The sequence below is a fragment of the Parambassis ranga genome, chromosome 15, assembly GCF_900634625.1.
Source record: "Parambassis ranga chromosome 15, fParRan2.1, whole genome shotgun sequence".
NCBI classification, from domain to species: Eukaryota; Metazoa; Chordata; class Actinopteri; family Ambassidae; genus Parambassis; species Parambassis ranga.
The window spans coordinates 13,578,080-13,596,652 of NC_041035.1; the positions used below are offsets into that span (position 1 = coordinate 13,578,080).

The window sequence follows — 18,573 nt, forward strand, 5'->3', positions numbered from 1 at the left end:
CTAAGATTTGCACCACACACACACACACACACACACACAGCAGAATATTTAAAAATAGAGAGAAACATATATATATATGAACTCCAATTATAACTTTGGACATGTGATTCTCACTTTAATTTATTCCGACTTCATTTTTTGAATAAGAGCCTTCTTAATTATGAAAAATATCCAAAGATATAGGCAGCTAAAACACAGACCGTCCAGTTCTCTAAACGAGTCCATCCACGCCCATAATTTATCGGTTATTCAATTGGAAAGATAAACTGAAAGAATAGAAAATGTGCTCAGTCTGTGTGATTCTTAAACTCTCTGCATTTCATAACATTGTTCAGCAACATGTTGGTAAGCTTCATTAAATTGGACTTTTTTTCTGGATTTTGTTTTTGCTGTCGTGTTATAAATATACTGTTTGTGCGTCTAGTTTTTACTCGGAAAAAAGGAGCAAACTTTACCTGTAGAGAAACACACTAATGCACTGAAATGTTCCGGAGAGCGTTATGAGCGGGTTTCGTTGGGACATTAACAGCTGCTTTTATTTAAATGCGTTATTGGCCACCCTCAGTACCTTCAGTGTCGTCAAACTTTGCTATTCTAAATGTAGTTTAACACGTGCAGAATATTCAGATACGATACGTTTTTTTTAAGAATGCATGTCCGGTTTTATTTAAAGTTAGATTTTTTACTAAACAAACCAAAATACTTGGAACTTTTGGGATTTAATCCGTTAAGAAAGTTTCCCAATATGTGAAAGTCGGATGCTCTTTCGCATGATTCGTTAGGTTTTTAACTTTCAACGAATAGTTTTGTTCTCAAGCAGCCTATAATGTATTTTCTTCACATAGATCTGATGGAGAGCAAAGTGTGTAAAGTGGAGAATAGAAGCAGCTTCCTAAATCCGGCTCACTGCCATAAAGACATATCAGCACTAAAAGCTCAAACAAACATAATAGTATTTTTCTTTTGGACAGTATTTTGCTATACTGACCTTTTATAAAGTCATGTGAGGTCATCTCGGTCCTTAAATAGGTTGTAAGATATCCCATAGGTTAGAAAAGTTTAATGTGATAGCCCCAGATTTCTCTAAAATGTTTCAAGAGATTACAAGCAGTGTTCTTTAAGGGTTGAGAATTCCTGGAGTTAAACTAATGTTATGCCGAAGAAACACACTGTAACTTGTATTTCCAAACTCTGATGGACAAACTGCAGCAGCTTTGGGTTGCACTGGGTTGTGATAATACTGCCATCTAGTGGAGACCTCAAAACAGCAAAGACACAAAATGCGTCTTAGCTGCAGGATGTTGCAAGTCCCAAACTATTACTGACAGCACACACGCCATGCCGGGGTGTCTTTCTCCTCTTCTTTTGCTTGTGCATTGCAGGGTCGTCTGCTGCTGAGTGCTGGATCATATTCATTATTCATGTTTGGGCATTTCCTGCCGTGCTGTCTATTTTTAGAAAGAGAGAGAAAGCAAATAGGACAAGCCTACGTCAGGGTCATTTATATTTAAGGTACCCCCATCTATGCGTGAATCTCTCTCTCTCTGTGTGTGTGTGTGTGTGTAACATACCACCCAGCTGCTCCATCCATCCCATCCGCAGACCACGTGATCCACTTCTCCCATGCCCTTCAGTAGTTCATTCAGCATGATGGCTGCGGATGCTGCGGATGCTCTCTGCTGCATCCTGCATCCGCACCGGCACATTCTCCTCCTTCTCACCGTCACCCTCTCCCTTCTGTCGGTTCCGACTGCAGCCCTACTCGGCGTCCGGCCCGAGGACACCCAAAGCGGAGAGCTGTCCGTGCAGGACGGAATACTAAAGGCAACTGAGGGGACCCGCTTCATGCTGAGGGTTTACTACTCCGCATCTCCAGCTACCGACCATCCTAACAGTCTGAACATCAGCGGCAAACCTGACGCTGCACCTGCCGCTCCATGGATCGCATTTATAGAGGAACCAGGCGTGGATAGTGGGGATGCGGAGCGGCGACTTCGGTCCAGAGGGAATCCGTGTGAAGAGGAGAACGCCCGGAGCTCTGATATCGAGTTGCTGGGCTCTTTCAGGTCCACCACAAGTCACAATTCAGTTTTGGTGGAGCTGCTCGCCAAAGACCTGCGCAGAGACGAGGTAATCAAATACTACTCCATGTGCGCGTTTGATGGAGTAAAATGGGAACACTTCAGCACCAAAGACTTCTGGTTGGCGGTGGTGGAAAGACCTCCGGAGGCAGATGTTTGGCTCCAGGCAGGAGTCTCAGTCCTCCTATTGGGGCTCTCTGCACTTTGCAGCGGACTGAACATCAGCATGCTGGCTTTGGACCCCGTGGAGCTGCGGGTCCTGCAGAACAGTGGCACAGAGAAGGAACAGAAATACGCACGGAAAATAGAGTCAGTGCGTAAACATGGAAACTACATCCTCTGCACAGTGGTGCTGGGAAACGTACTTACAAACACATGCTTTGTAGTGTGGATGTGCCAGATTTTAGGAATGACTGCTCTCTCCACTGCCTCGTGTACTTTTGGAATTTTCTTTATTGGCGAGATCTTACCTCACTCCGTGGCTTCCAGGCACAGCCTCGCCATCGCCTCCAAGACCCTCTGCGCGACCCGCCTCCTGATGATGGTGTTTTTCCCCATCGCTTACCCAGTCTCCAAGATTCTGGACATCATGCTGCACCAGGAAATCAGCAGCTTTTACACAAGAGAGAAACTTGTGGCCATGTTGCGTGTCACAGACCCCTATCACGACCTAGTCAAAGAAGAGCTCAACATTATCCAGGGAGCCCTTGAGCTCAGGACCAAGACGGTGGAGGATGTGCTGACCCCACTGTCAGACTGCTATATGCTGTCCTCTGATGCCGTGCTGGACTTCTGCACCATGTCCGACGTAATGCAGAGCGGTTTCACCCGTATCCCGGTATACGAGAACGAGAGGTCCAACATCGTAGATATCCTTTTTGTCAAAGACCTGGCCTTCGTGGATCCTGACGACTGCACTCCACTGAAAACAATTACTCAGTTTTACAAGCACCCCATGCACTGCGTCTTCAGTGACACCAAGCTGGATGTAATGCTGGAGGAATTCAAGAGAGGTAACTAACATCACTCTCTGCAAACAGCTCCCCCATTCACTCAGTCTTTACATGTCCACTACTTATATGAGACTTATGAGTAAGAAGCCAATGCTGTGTGTTTGTGTGTGTGTGTGAGCCACCATATGTTTTAGAGCAAGCAGCTTCCAACCATCTAAATGTTCTTTGAAGCAACTGTGTGCACTTAAAAAGTACATTTTCAGAGCAGACGTCAGTGTGTACATCAGTACTTTGGCTTAAAGTGGGGCTGCCAGTAAAGCCCTTTGATCCCCAGAGCAGTGAAAGCCATATGTGAAATCTGATACTGTGTCACACAGTGGGTTTGGTTCAGCCAGAGGTTAGAGGCTACCAAGGACTAGAATAGGGTTGTGTCAAGAATTTATGTGATGAGAGAGATTTAAGTGATTTTCCCATGACAACACTGTGAACTTCACCTGGCCCCTGCACCCATGCTTTATGTGCATCAGTTATCATCTCCAGACTGTAATGTAACTTTGAGGCACTGACTGTCACCTCTTTCTCTTTTGTCTGATAACCCTTTGCTGATGAGTAGCTCTCATGCACAAGCAATGATAGCATCTGTTCACTATTGAGCAAAAGTGTGTTGCAGCATCTCTCTGGGGACTGTCGTCAGTCTTGTTAGCCCTTAGCTTGGTTTGAAATCAATGCCCAGTAGCAAACAGCACTGACAATGTCACATATAAGAGGCACTGCTGCTGGCACCACTCTTATGTAAGGATTTCATTGACATTGGTTTATGGTGGAGGGATTAAGATGTAAATCTGCTTCATTGACAAAGACAGCTCAGCAGAGTCAGTTGGAAGCAGCAGATGCCAGAGTCACAAATTAGATTGCCACTTACAGGTCAGAAGGTCTAATTCTTCATCTTGCTCAGGATTATGAAGGATATTGCTGGGCTCACACCCGACTCCATATTCTTTGTGTGTTGTTTATATACAAGGTGGAAGATGCTCTCACCTTTACATTATTTGTGTCCTCTTAATTGTCATCACACTGACCTTTGAAGCTCCTTCCTGCCTGTACTGTAGGTCATTGCCACGCAAGCCTGCAGAGCAACCATGAAAAATTCAGTGCCAACCTTTCCCTTCTTTTTTTTTTTTGACTCCTTCCTGCTATGCTCTCTTGGAAATAAAGACTCCTGCTGTTCAGGAAGCCAGACTAGAAGCTGTCTATGTCTCACTGAGAAGGGTGATGGGTGGTTCTGTGAGAGAGAAAAGAATAGAAATGTCATCATTACTGCAATGTTGTACACAAACATTCAGTCCAGACTGTAAATAACCGGACTGTTTTTTCCCCAACTTTATACTTAAAGCAATTGGACTGTCAGATTCTCCTTGTCTCAAGAAAATGAAAACGTGAAAAAGATAACTACAGTTCAGTCAGTAAGACCTAAATCAATGATTTTTTTAGGCTGCAAATGATATTTTGAAAACCAGTTGCACACTGAAGAAAAGCTGTGATTGGACAGCCTGGGGGACATTCTGAGACGTAGTATATGTTTACATGACTTCAGAAGACTCGATGCAGAATGCAAAACCACAGAATTATTTAACAACAAACAAAGCTCAGAGACAATTTGTAAAAAAAAATATTTAAAAAAAAGAAAGAAAATGTGGAGAAACATGGAAGAACTTGTGCCACATCTCTTCTGTTATGGCTATTTTAAGCAGCAACTCAGGGGGAAAGTTTCATCACTCAGCAGTGGAGCAATCTTAAACACAGGTCTGAAACAACTAAAAGGTGGAATATTTTTGATTTGAGTAAATCACCTGATCTTCACATAAGTGAGCTGGATTTTCTTTGAAGACCAGACTGAAGGCAGAGACACCCTGCAGATAAAATTCAGGAGCATCAGCATGGAGGAGATAAAGCGTGGTGATATTTTTATGTTAAAGATGAAGAAGTTGTTGCATGTACATGTGTGGAAAACAGCGAGGAATACAGTTGCTGCATTTTTCTTTATAGTAGTTTAAGGTTGTAATTGTTGCAGAAAACTTAACATATTTAAAACAGCACATGGATTTCAAACACAGACTTGCAGGAGCCTGGGAAACCACTAGAGCAGAAACAAATGCAAAATGGACATTCATGGAGGTCCCGGTTTGGCCCCGGGCTCGTGTATGCAAGTCTGGTTAAGTCAGCCTGTGTGCCGTGCTGCAAGAGTATTATGTAACACACAAGTTATGTAATGCAACGCCTGGGGACATCAGTGTCTGAGGGCAAATCCACCTCTGACTCACCTGAGCTCTTCAGACAAGCTGACCTGAGCCCCTGAGAACAACCTTGCTATCTCAGCCAATCTCACACAGCCTGTGTCTCCCGTTTGGAGATTGATGCCTGTCAGGTCAATCAAAGTTTTTTGTTTGTTTTTTTCACCCCTTGTCGCCTGTGGATTAAAGCTTTTGATCCATTTTATCCCCTGGCAGTGATCCCCTAAATCGGCCCATCTCGTATGAGCCACTGATTCTGTTCAAAATGAGACTGCTGTTCTATAGTGACATCATGAATTTGGTTGGATAACGTATGCGGTCACCAAGCTGACTTGACGTAAGCAGAAGAGACACACATGGGTTATGGCGACAAGGCAATAAAATGTACATTAATATCTGCTCCTTTAAAGAAAATAGTGTTTTTTTTTTTGTTTTTTGGTCATGCGCTCATGGACATTTTTCTCCTCTCCTTGTGACGACTATGTTCATTGGCAACTTCTTGTCACATTCGCTTTATCAAATGATTGCAGAGTTGCTGTTGGCGAGTGATGTCACCACGTCTGGCAGGCTTGTCATGCTCAACTTAACACTGAGTGATCGGGAGCTCTGAGTGGGCAGGCGAGGTTTGTTCATGGACGTGTAAAGTGTGTGTGTGTGTGTGTGTGTGTGTGTTTACAGAGGTGGCAGCAGCATGGGCAGTTTATTCAGCAGATGTAGGCATCCCCAGACTGATTGCATAATCTCACTGTTTACGTAAGGGCTCAGTCTTCCAAACTGTCAAAATGTCTCCAGACTAATCCCCCAATGTCCACTTACTTCTCGTCTGGGTCTGTCTCTCTGTCTGTTTGTCTGTCTGTCTGTCTGTCTGTCTCTCTCTCTCACGCACACACACTGGCATCATGTCAAAATCTCAACCTCTAAAGTAGATCTCTCCTGTGTTTATAGTCTCTCAGCTCCAGCTGGTGTATTAATGCTGATTTTCATCTTGACTGCACAGTTCCAGTTGGAGGCTTGAGATATTTTTATCCACTGACGTTAACTCTGATGCATGAGCAGCATTTTAAAAAAAACATCATTCTGTTGTGATGAAACTCAGGGAAGTCTCACCTAGCCGTGGTGCAGAGGGTGAACAGCGAAGGCGAAGGAGACCCCTTCTATGAAGTGATGGGCATCGTCACCCTGGAGGACGTCATAGAAGAGATCATCAAGTCAGAGATTGTGGATGAGACAGACCTTTACAGTATGTATAAACACAGTGTTCCGAATCACGAATGCATTAGCAGGGAATCAATTGTATTATGATTATTATTTCCATTTGTCATACTGAATAGATTTTATCTCTCAGCAGCTGACAGTTCAGATATTTACCTTCTATCCACTCCCCTGTTTTCTCATTAAACTATTGATCCCACCTCCTCTCCCCTGTTGTTCCCAGCTCCGCTCTAATGCATAATTAAATAATGTGAATAAATGTCCCAGTCTCACAGATAATCACCACATAATCTGCTCATTTTTAATTGGCTGGAAATGCTCTGCGCTGAGAGGAATCCAGATTCCAACTCCTTTCATACCGTATCTTTCTTTTCACTTACCGAATAGTACTGTTTGCTGCCTCAACGTAAGACAAAATATTCTACAGTAGACAAACTCCGGCTCCCACAGGCCATCAACATAAAATTTTGAAGTGTCCTACAATTTTAATTACATGCAGAGTGTTTAAACTAGAGTGGGTTCTGCCATGGCTGCACTTGTGCTCATAGACTCTACAGTTTTGTGTGTGCAAGTGCATAATTCTGTGTGTATATAGTACAGAGGGTGCTAATCTCTGCAGACTTTGCACTTCAGGCCTTTATAGCACCAGCTGTTCCTGCTATGGTAATAGAATAGTTCATATTAATTCCCCTTGCATCTGCTGAGGATAAGTCAATTTATCAGTTAGAGGTGTGTTTGCATCAGTGCTTTAGCTCAAGCTGTAGATACATAGAGCAGCAACAACTAATGAGGTCAGCAAAAGTAGCTGCTACGTCCTCGCAGTGCGAAAAAAAAATATATACAGGACGTATGTGGCACATCTAGTGAGGCAAACATAATGAAAACCTCCCCCAGCTTTCATCAGAGCGTGTATGAAATGTGAACTCTGCACTGTATGCCATGCAGTTGATATCATTCCCTATGTGTGCGTGTTCACAGCTGATAATCGGACCAAAAGGAGAGTGTCCAACCATGAACGGAAGCAGCAGGATTTCTCTATCTTCAAAGTGGCAGAAAATGAGCTGAAGGTGAAGATCTCACCACAGCTGTTGCTTGCGACACACCGCTTCTTGGCCACAGGTAGCATTCTGTGTGTGTGTGTGTCTGACAGCACTCAGAGTGCTTTGGGCTCATTTTCATGTGTTTTTGCTTCTGTTGTAGAAGTGGAGCCGTTCAGGCCGTGCCACCTGTCAGAAAAGATCTTGCTGCGTCTCATAAAACACCCCAGCGTTGTGCAAGAACTCAAGTTCAACCCCAAGAACAAACATGCTCCTCAACACTACCTCTTCCAAAGAAACAAACCTGTCGACTACTTCATCCTCATCCTACAGGTAGTCCTCCTAAAAAAACTCATTACATAAATTAATCACTTCATTGTCTGATGTTGTTTTGATGCATGTTTCCTGTGTGGGCAGCTCCATTAGATGACTAATCAATTCACTGTTGAGATTATAAGTGCATAGCTCTGACCTGATCCATGTAAATGGCTGTGCTAATGTTACAGGGACGGGTGGAGGTAGAGATCGGAAAGGAGGCACTCCGCTTTGAAAATGGAGCGTTCTCCTATTATGGCATGCCAGCACTTATCCCACCGCTGCCAATTGGTAAGTATGGAAGCAAAAATGGATCAATAATTCTACTAGTGACAGCAGATGTGTAAAACATTGCAGTGTCAGTAGTGGAAATGTTCCTTCAGCTTAAATGCCACCCAGTGCCTGTGTAGTGTCAGCAGCAGCAGCAGCCGTGGGAAGTAAGTAATTAAAAGAAGTGATCTCAGAGAATTTCCCAGTGGAGGGACATGACCTGCGCAGGATTATATAAAATCCAGCTAAGACTGCAGAGCAGGCACAGAGCCTGTCTTTCATTCTCTCTCCTTCACTTCTTGTGGTGGTGTGCACATTTTGCATATATGTGATGTTCAGGGTAGAGCTTAAAGCTATTTGGAAGGCCCCATTAAATATCTGAAAATCCCTTCTTATGACATCACTGATGATTAAGAATTTACCCTTAAGCAGAACTCAAAAGAGCATTTTCAGTTTTTTCTCTCTTCACCGAGTCATGGCTCTACAATAAAAGTGCCAGTAATAGCATGCAGCTAGGCAGCCCTAACCTCAAATCTATGCAAAGGATAGATGAACTGAAACGACCTTTATTACCTTTCATAATAATGTGTGTATGTTCTAAGTATGTCCACTGGATGTCTGCTCTTTTATAAAAGACGCAGGAAAGGGTGATGGAGTTTGTGGCCACTGTGATAAATTATCCTTTCCAACATTGTCCTCTGCTGCATTTAGTCCTGCAGTTGTGGAGCACACAAATAGCTTATTTGTAGAAGAGAGTGTGCAGAGCAGTATCTATGTCAAAATGGTGACCTCTAAGCTCCTTCTTTGTCTCAGGGAACAGATCTGATTGTGCCAACTCAGGAGAACAGGGTGGTTAGGCAACAAGTTGTGCCGTTCAGTCATCACCGCTGTGCACTGTGCACGGACTGGAGTGTTGTTAATGGGGGAAGAGCACTCCTCCAGTCAGCTCCACATACTGAATCTTCTTGATTTTCTCCTGTAGCTCTCTCAGAAATCAGTTTAAAAGGCCCTAATTATAGTGTGACCCTTTACCACAGTACTTCACCAGCAGCACTCCCCTTCTATCCCAGAATATCCCATGTCGACGGACCTCACTGGGTGGAAGTGGTGTCGACACAGTCCATGGCGAAACATTGCTGGAGTGAATTTCCCAGGTTGTCCCTTGGGCATGTTTTAAACCCTCTTCTCATCAGACACAGCGAGCTGGCACCTTGGATTAGTTTTTTTCTTTAAAGTGGGTAATGCACTGAAAGTATGTTTTCCTCTGTTCTGCTCAGGTCAGAGGTACAGTTCCCGGGGCAGTGGTCTGAACCAGTCAGATTCACTGCTGAGTGGAGGCAGTGTGGGTCAGCTCACTACAGGAGGAGGGTTATATTTACCAGACTACTCTGTCCGTCAGCTCACAGACCTGCAGATCATTAAGGTAGCAAACATAAAGCCTTCACACACACGCAGAAAACCACATGAAAATAAAATACTGTTGTTATAAACTCTATTAAATCTCTAATTTCCGACTTACTGAGGGCAGAAATTGGGACCACAACCAAACTGCGCTTTTAAGCTCCCTCCATTAAATCTTCAAAATTTCCCAAAGTGCTTATTCTTCCTCTGCTGCAGTTTTTGCCTTTGATATGTCCTAATCCCTGATCCTGACTGAACACAGACATCCTGTCCCTCACTTTCCTCTCCATACGCCTTTTTTCCTTTAATCACTGGGATAATTGAGCTCCAATTTCGCCATGAATATTTCAGCCTTATATGATGGATGTGCCCTCTGATTTCACCCCTTTCTCCAAATACAGTGCTCCTGTCCACATGCACAGGGTTTATATACAGTATGAAGAGAGCCACACACACACACACACACACACACACACACACACACACACACACACACACACACACACACACACACACAGTCTTATAGTGCGTCCTTTCTTGGTGCACACAGATCACCAAGAACCACTACCAGAATGCCCTGACAGCCTCCAGGATGGACAGCTCCCCTCAGACTCCAGACCCTCTGGATCCTGATGCTAAAGGGAGGCCATCCGCCACAGAGGCTCGCTCACACAGCATTGCCCTGCCACTAACGCACACACACACACGACTGGGGCTGGCACGCCTTGCACATCTGCATCCCCATGGTGGCCTTTGCAACACCTCCCAGCTCAATGAAAGAAACCGCATTGTCCGTAAGTATTAACATTGTCTGTTAATTCTAAGAATCTCATGCACGTCTGTAGCAGCAGTTCTAATGATTTATTTACTACCTATATGACACAAGAAAAGAATAACTCAGATATAATGGCTCCCTCAAAAACTGATGCAAACATGGGATCAACCAATCTGTACTGGTTTCAAAGCTTAAAGGATTTCCCAGATACAATCTGTCCTACGCTGTGTGTAACACACCACCCAGTTTGTGTGTCTGCTGGTGAGAAAAATCACAGGACAGATGGTTCCATGGGTTGTCAATAAAAGAGAAGTTTACAGTACTATACCATCAGGATTTATGTTCATCCACAGCATCACAGATTTATGCTGCCCCCACTGGTCATAGTTCTAATTTGAAACTTGTACTGATCATAAAATCATTGATAAATATAACCTAATAAACTGAGAACCCTAAAACGGATTGATAATAAGCGCTCTACCTCCCTCTATAGGCAGAGTAACAAACATGCTGCTGCTGTTGTGTGCCTACTTAAGTCCTGACTGTCTCTTCACAGGCAGTAAGTCTGATGGGCAGAGGAGTCCAAATGACTCAGTTTTCCTTCGCATGGAGGAGATTCCATACATCCACGAAGATCGACCGGAAAGTGGTGGAGAGAATGGTGCGTGCATGTTAAACCGTTGACATGTTCCTCTGTATGTTGCCCTCTTTTTCAACAGTCTTCTCTTTACTTTCTCTTTCACAGATGTGCCTACAGAGTCTCAGCCCTCCACCTCTCCCTTCATCAGCTCGCTGTCTCTGTCTAGCTCTGAGGAGAATATAGGAAAGAAGCTGTTGCGTAAACTGAGTGAGTGAGCAATTTGTCACGAACACCGATCTGACAGCAAGCCCACACACACTGTCAGATGTGCCCAAACTTTTCTGAAAGACCTAGCAATAGTGCTGCGTGTATCTTAGCAACAGGTGATGTGTCGTGTCCCTCTCAGCAAACCTACTGCTTCCTGCCGAACACATTACCCAGATGCAGCTGTCCTTGTTGGCTCGGCTACAGTATGACTCACTTAGTTTTTACTTAAGCATCAGAGGTTGTGCTGTTTCACACAGCTGTCGTTATTTCACTTCATGATGAATGTGAGGTATAATTAAAGGTCTTACATGTGATGCGATCGTCAAAGAGGTTGATGCAGTTACGGGCACGTAGTTAAATTCTGCTCTTCTCTGTTTCTAGGTAACAAGAGGAGGAAAAGGTCTCGGGATGGAGAGGAGAGGAAGAGTTTGGAAGAAGGTTCAGAGCAGCCACCAGTGACGAGCTAGCACAGCAGCACTAAGGAAGAGGGGTGAAGCATACATACACCCTCTTCCTCTCCATCATCCACTGGGTATCCTCATTAACTACTACTGCCCCTACATAGACTCTCACTGAGACTGAGCCATTCTCTCTGTAGCCATCGATAATACTCAGGTCCCCCGTGACACATTCTGGCCCCTTTCTGCCTGCTTTGATTGGATAAAGCTAAACAATATAGCATTGGATTTATATCCAGCCTTACATTGGACTGTGGTGATCCCAGCAGGTTTTAATGGTGCAAGCCTTGTCCATGGTAGTCATATTTATATTGTTAACATTTAATCATTTCATTTAATCTCTACAGTACATGTGGAGGTCCTTTAAATAGTATCTGAGCCACTTAAAACTATTCTATTTATTACATATTGAAGACAGTTCCCACATACTGAAAACGTTGTTTGCACAGGGAGCTGTTCTAACGTTGCCATAATGGTGCCACCTACTGCCAACACAATCCAACACAGTTGCCACCGGCTAAGAAGACAAAGCCACCGAGAGATGAGCACAATTTTTACACAAGTTTAAAAAATATGTATAGAAAAAAAAGCCATAATGGAATTCTCAGTTTGAATGATCACACTGAGAATTTTTAGAGGGTGCAGTGTTGGAAACAACCAAATTTCATACTGAGGTTTTTATATAGAAGCATCAGGATTACCAAAAGCATTGAAGATAGCAATATACTGTAAATGGCTTGAATTTATCACTACCTTATATATTCACAAAAACAGTGTTTAATACACTGTGCAGCCATTTTGTAATCCCCCCTCACATTGAAACATGCCCTTCTTTTTCCATTCACTCTTCAGTGTTATTATCAAAACCTCCACATTTTTCTTTTAAGTCATCGGTCTGATTTATGATTGCATTCAGTAGAGCACACCGTCATCAGCACTGTATTTCTATGTACTGTTCATCTTTTACAGGGTTGGTCACTAAAGCTGCATACACCAATTACAAATAAGCTAGGGTCTTTTTGTGTAGGGGGTGGTGGGGGGTTCTTGAAATTGTAGTTGCTACTTGCATGTTTGCTTATGCTGCTCTTGCTGTAGATTTTTCCCCATATGCATGCGGATGCATGAATAGGAGCCTACCAGTCCCCACTGAGGTCTAGTCTGTGACTTTCTGAAACCTTTTCTGAAACAATATATATATATATATAAATATATAAATTCCGTGGGACAACAAAGCCACAAAAACAAGCCTGCAGTTTTCATAAAGGCAGTTTTGGGGATTTTACAGTCACTAATGAGGCACAAGGGGACTTCAAACGCCAAAATGCTGCTCACTGAAGGGGAACTTGAAGCCATTGTGTGAGAAGTTTTTACTGCAATAATGAATCATTTGATCCTTTTTAAAATGTGAGATAGTCCAGTGTGAACTCTGATGATCTGTATTATGAAATCTTGGCAGATACACTGAACAGAGAGATATGAAAGCAATATGACACACACAGTGACGTCAAGCCACCACCTCCCTTCAAACACACAAACACACGCACACACACACCCACAGATTGTGTTTGTGGACGCTCAGTGATTTAATTCATTCTGCCTGGTAAGGCAATGTGAGTACAAAGGATACTGCACTGCCAGCTATTTTCAGTGACCTCGCTATTGACACAGAACAGGCAGGGGGAGGTCTTTTGATCTGACGACTGAGGATTTGTGTCAATCGGAACTCAGCTCAGAAATATCTGCAGCTGCTTCACATTTGTAAGGAGGGACATTTTGTAATGTAAAATTCAGACAATTACAGTTACCCAAAGGCGCCGAGAAACAGACCTTCTACACAAGGGATATTTAAAATATGAATAAATTTACTGAACTGTTACTTTTGTTGTGTTTTTCGCTGTTTACAATGTTGTTTTTGGGGTCAATTCCAGCATATATGGCAACATGAAAACATATTATTTATAGTTCTTTATTGGAGCATTTGATTCATCTAATTAGACTGTCAGCTTCAGGTGCTAAACAGTATTATTATTAGTGTCATGTGCCCATACGATAATAACCAGGTTGATCATTGGTGCATTTGTGTCATAAGACTCTTATATAATAGTGCACTCCTGCTCTGGACAGTCAACATTCACTGGCAGGTACCAGACAGAACCAGAAACATCCTGACATTGTACAGGCAGAGATCAGCTGTGGGGAGCATTCTGTGCCACTTTGTGCTTGCTGAGTACAAACATGAACTTCACAAGTACAGATTAAACATGAGGTAATTAGTTTAACCCCTTCGGGAAAAAAGACATCATTAATAAAATGCATAGGTCAAGTTAAAAATACCTTCCTGAGAACACGTGTTTACATTTCAACCTGGAAAATGTCATTTCAATCATGGTATGGATGGTAAACATTAAGAACAAACTGCATCCTGTCGTACTTTGATCGTGTTGATTTTAAATATTCCTATTTTTGCTGCTAGCTAAATAAAATGATGCCCTTAACACTTGGAATGGTTGAATCATAACAAAATATTTTTAGACGGTACAGTCAGCACTGCTGAGGGAACTAACACAGTCACAGTCTTACTAACCCCCTAAAAGGTCCTCCTAATGACACATTACCTAATTATACAAAATGCAAAAAAAAGTGAACTAAGTGACAAACAAAGAGAAAAGAAGTATTCCACATTCTAGAAAAGACTGTGTGCTGTATGAGAGAAGAAATAGCTATACCACCATTGTACATTCTATAGAGAAACAGGTCCAGAATGTGTGTAGCCTAGCTTAGAACAAACACCAGAAGGAAGAGGAAACAGGGGAAACAGGGCCTGTGTGTGAATGAGAAACTCATTCAGAAACCATCACCGTCCTAGAAATCAGAGTTGGTCTGTGCAGTGACAGCTGCAGGTAAGGTGCAGTTTTCTACTGGACCTTAGTGACGGCCTCATGGATGGACTCAGCCACATAGTCGATGTTCTTTGTAGTCAAACCACACATGTTGATGCGACCGCTGGCCATTAGGTAGATGTGTTTCTCCTTAATCATATATTCCACTTGTTTGGCTGGCAACAGAAGATTTATTCACTCATTAATAAGACATGTGGAACTCTACAGATACAGTACTGTTCCCAGTGGATGAGTGTTAATTGGTTTGCTGATCTCTGTACTCACAATTTAGCCCTGTGAAACTGAACATTCCAATCTGGTCTGTGATGTGGTCCCAGGTTCCTGGTGTCCCTAGAGCCTGAAGTTTAGCTTTCAGCTGAGCCCTCATCAGCAACACCCTATCAGCCATGGTCTTCACATTACCCTTCCTATCAAACAAACAAAGACATCCATTCAATCTTGACTGTTATGGCTCATGCACAGGCTTCAGTGATCTGTTTAAGGGAATACTTTTGCACTGACCATTCAGCAAAGAGCTCAGGTGAGGTAAGAGTGATGGCAACAACGCGAGCTCCCTGAGATGGTGGGTTAGACCAGGTGGTCCTGACAATCTTCTCCATCTGGGAGAGAATTCTCTTCAGGTTGTCGGCATTACGGGCCACAACTGTCAGGTTGCCCACACGCTCATCTGTTGGGAAAAATCATGGCACAGCCATTACACTCTCACCACTGATGGCAAAGGCATACAGTACATCTGGTTCCTGAATTCCCCCTTGTGGATCAGTAAAGTATCTATCTATGTATCTATCTAGTGTCAAATCATTTGCAGTCCATTATGCTTTTTGGACAATTGAATCTCTTCACTAAATTCACATGAAGTCGGCTGCAATTTATGTGGTCTAAAACACTTGGAGTCACTCACTGTAGAGACCAAAGTTCTTGGAGAATGACTGGGCGCAGAACATTTCAAAGCCCATGGAGACAAAGTAGCGGACCGCCCAGGCATCTTTCTCCAAACTACCTGAGGCGAAGCCCTGATAGGCCGAGTCAAAGAACACAAACAGCTTCCTCCTCTGGGAAAGAACAAGATACAGTCTGAACATCATCATACCGTGACACACATTATGCATGCATGACAGACCAATGTGTTGGTTTGTGACACTGTGCATGTGCTGCATCATACCATCATAACATCAGCGATTTGCATCCATTGTTTCTGTGTGGGGTCTGTACCAGTTGGATTATGGGCGCAGGCATGCAGGACAAAGATTGAGCGCTCTGGACAACTCTGTGGGAGACAGCAGAAGCAGAAATATAAATATTCTAAACTCCAAACTGATGACCAAAATTAGGTCCAAATCACACACTGCTTACTTCCAAGTCACCAAGGAAACCAGCCAAATCCAGGCCTCTCTTCCCGGCGTCCCAGTACTTGTATGGACGGACATCCTCAAAGCCAGCATTGCTGAATACAGCGTTGTGATTTTCTGAAACAAATCACTGTGATTTATTGCTCCTGAACTAATAAAAAAGTCACTGATAAGATGTAACAGTAGAACAGAGTGTATTGATATACTGGGCACATTAAATTTATCTTTGGAATTAGTTCAAAGTCCTAGAATAGGCTGCATGTTTCTGGGAGTGCTGTCATTTGGTGCCTTCTAAGGGGCCAATGCTGACGGGGGTGTGTGTGCGTGTGTGTGTACCCCAAGTAGGTGCAGAAACATAGACGGGTGTTTTTGTGTTGTTGGTTCCATTGTAGAATCGCCTAAGAAACTCTGCGCCCATCTTCAAAGCACCTGTACCACCCAAACACTGAACAGCCCCCACCTGGCCACCACAGAAACAAACACTCAAGTTTAGATGTAAATACATCTAAAGTCAGAACACTGTATGCTTTGCAAAATAAAACAATACAAACCCTGTCCTCCCGGATAGCAGGACTGTCATCTCCCAGTGCAATCTTGGAGGCTGAGGACCTGAACTCAGGGAGGCCCAGAATGGGCAAGTACTCGTGGTTTAGCCTGTCATCGTGCACAATGATCTTCTCCACTGTTTTCACCACTGGCAAAACCCATGGCTTGCCTTCATCTGTCCGGTAGGCTGCAAGGAACGGTTTCATTAAAATTACCAAAAGTAAAGTAGGGTGATTATTGTGAATAAATCACCAGATTTCAGTCAAGCTGTCTTCAACACACACATAGCAGTGACTGGGAAGCAGCTGAGGGGGTTAAGTGAGTTGCTCCAGGGCTCTTTACAATATTGTTGAGTAGGGAAAGTGCTGCTTCACTGTTTCTAGTAAAAATATGTGGGAGATAAAGGAAAAATGACCTATTAAATAATATTATTATTAAATAATCTTCACATAAAATAATATTTATACTTCAAAGCTAATATTGTACCACTGAAGAGGCTTAATGCATTTGGACCTTGGTCAAATAACAGGAAAGACATGGTGACCCTGGAAAGATCACTTCAAAGACATTGTAACAAACAGGCACTTTTAACTGATGTGTGTGTTTTAGCAAGCTGAACTCCATGTCAGCACCCGATGAGGAGTTAAATATCCTTTTTACCTCCAGAACCAGAGAGACCACTGACTAGAGTCTGGAACTCTATAATCAATCTCAGGCTGAGTATTGTGTCAAAATCCTACATACAGTAATAAGATACAGAAAAGCAGCATGTCCTGACACTGTGTGGCCTACAATTCCCAGCTGCCCCACAGCTGCTGTATGTCCTGCAGAGAGAAGGGGATTATGAAGCCTCAGCCTTCTGCACTAATCACAGGATTCAGATAGCCTTGCCCTGCCATAACAGAGCTTTCCAACATCCCTCGCTCTGTTCCCTTTGCAATGTAAGCAGCTAGAATTACTACATGCAATGAGATTAACGGAGAAAACAGTTGAACTAAGGAGTAAAATTTGCCATTTGCTCGCTTCAGAAGAGAAGCAGGACTAAGCCATACATATTTAAACTCCTGCAAGCAGCTTGTGTAATGAGGGGGCAGTAATCCAATCGACTCCCTCATCCACAGAGTGAGAGGTTATTGTGCAGAACAGCAGAGAGAGAGAGAGAGAGAGAGGAAACCAGAGAGCACAAGGCCACACTATTACACAACAGATACATTATCTACAAAGCTACAATCAGGAGATGGTGTGGAATGACTGAACAGCAGGCAGGCTATCTAAAAAAACATGTCCTGCTGCACAGGTGTGCACTTTATCCTGTCACCTGTGAGCTCCATAGGAAAAAAAAACACAGACACACCAAATGTTGGATGTTATATACATATATTTAAATTAATATTTATGATTTTCTGAACACTGTATCTCATTACCTGCCATCATAAAAACAGCGAAACTACCTGAGCGGGCAGGAGGATTCATTATGACATCATTCAAGCTGTGTACCAGCTACCTGAGCTTAAACTAGTTGAGCTCTATCCGGTCACCATAAGCTCACCTCCCACTCCGAGGTTCACCTTATTGGGAAACTGGTCGTTGTTGAAGTCCTGTGTCAGCTTGAAGACAGCTACGGGGGCTGCCTGCGGGACCTCAGAGAACACCGACATTCCTGCTGCTCCTTCTGCTGGAGGAATGAGCGACACACGGAGCGGCCACCACAGCTAACGGGACGCCAGACCTTCACCTTCAACTTGGATTTGAGGAGTGTAAAAGTGGGCGTGAGTGCGTTTACCAATAGAAATCCGGTTTGTTAGATTTATCTGCGAAGCCAATCTCTGCGCTGATCTCTGTCAGGTCAAAGTTCAAAAAAACACGCGCGCGGGGGGCCGCTGACCAATCAATAGCTCTGTCGCGTGACTGACAAATCCCACAACAAATGTGTGGCGCTGCGGCTTGTGGGTGGTTCAGGGCTTCGGTGCAATGCAGGTAAACTCCACAAGATGGCGCCACAGATTCATTAAACACAGCAGTCATCCTGGAGACCTGAGCTGTTGTTGGCCTCCTATTTATAGATGAAATGATAATAAATCAAATGACAAACAGGACAGTACACGGTCTGTTTCACCATACAGCCCATCATAAACGTC

General features: G+C 43.5%; 2 protein-coding genes across 2 annotated transcripts; one reads left to right on the forward strand and one right to left on the reverse strand.

Moving 5' to 3' along the window:
• The first annotated feature begins 1,623 nt into the window (after positions 1–1,623).
• Positions 1,624–11,649, forward strand: cnnm1 (cyclin and CBS domain divalent metal cation transport mediator 1). Its single transcript, XM_028423323.1, has 10 exons — positions 1,624–3,094; positions 6,422–6,565; positions 7,516–7,656; positions 7,738–7,907; positions 8,081–8,180; positions 9,437–9,582; positions 10,111–10,354; positions 10,892–10,996; positions 11,081–11,182; positions 11,564–11,649. The coding sequence occupies exons 1-10, from the start codon at positions 1,624–1,626 to the stop codon at positions 11,647–11,649; spliced, it is 2,709 nt and encodes a 902-aa protein (XP_028279124.1).
• Positions 11,650–13,590: 1,941 nt separating this feature from the next.
• Positions 13,591–18,212, reverse strand: got1 (glutamic-oxaloacetic transaminase 1, soluble). Its single transcript, XM_028423201.1, has 9 exons — positions 17,985–18,212; positions 16,441–16,622; positions 16,226–16,349; positions 15,894–16,006; positions 15,703–15,807; positions 15,442–15,592; positions 15,042–15,207; positions 14,805–14,947; positions 13,591–14,695 (listed from the first exon to the last, which is right to left on the reverse strand). The coding sequence occupies exons 1-9, from the start codon at positions 18,091–18,093 to the stop codon at positions 14,556–14,558; spliced, it is 1,233 nt and encodes a 410-aa protein (XP_028279002.1). The 5' UTR covers positions 18,094–18,212; the 3' UTR covers positions 13,591–14,555.
• Between the last annotated feature and the right edge of the window lie 361 nt (positions 18,213–18,573).

Bases quoted from the DNA above. Each gene is read 5' to 3' on its own strand.
- cnnm1 (XM_028423323.1), top strand. From the start codon at position 1,624: ATGCCCTTCAGTAGTTCATTCAGCATGATGGCTGCGGATGCTGCGGAT. The intron at 10,355-10,891 runs GTAAGTATTAAC...GTCTCTTCACAG, and splicing joins TGAAAGAAACCGCATTGTCC to GCAGTAAGTCTGATGGGCAG. The intron at 10,997-11,080 runs GTGCGTGCATGT...TCTCTTTCACAG, and splicing joins GGAAAGTGGTGGAGAGAATG to ATGTGCCTACAGAGTCTCAG.
- got1 (XM_028423201.1), bottom strand. From the start codon at position 18,093: ATGTCGGTGTTCTCTGAGGTCCCGCAGGCAGCCCCCGTAGCTGTCTTC. The intron at 16,007-16,225 runs GTACACACACAC...GATTTGTTTCAG, and splicing joins TGTTTCTGCACCTACTTGGG to AAAATCACAACGCTGTATTC. The intron at 15,208-15,441 runs GTGAGTGACTCC...TTTTCCCAACAG, and splicing joins CAAGAACTTTGGTCTCTACA to ATGAGCGTGTGGGCAACCTG.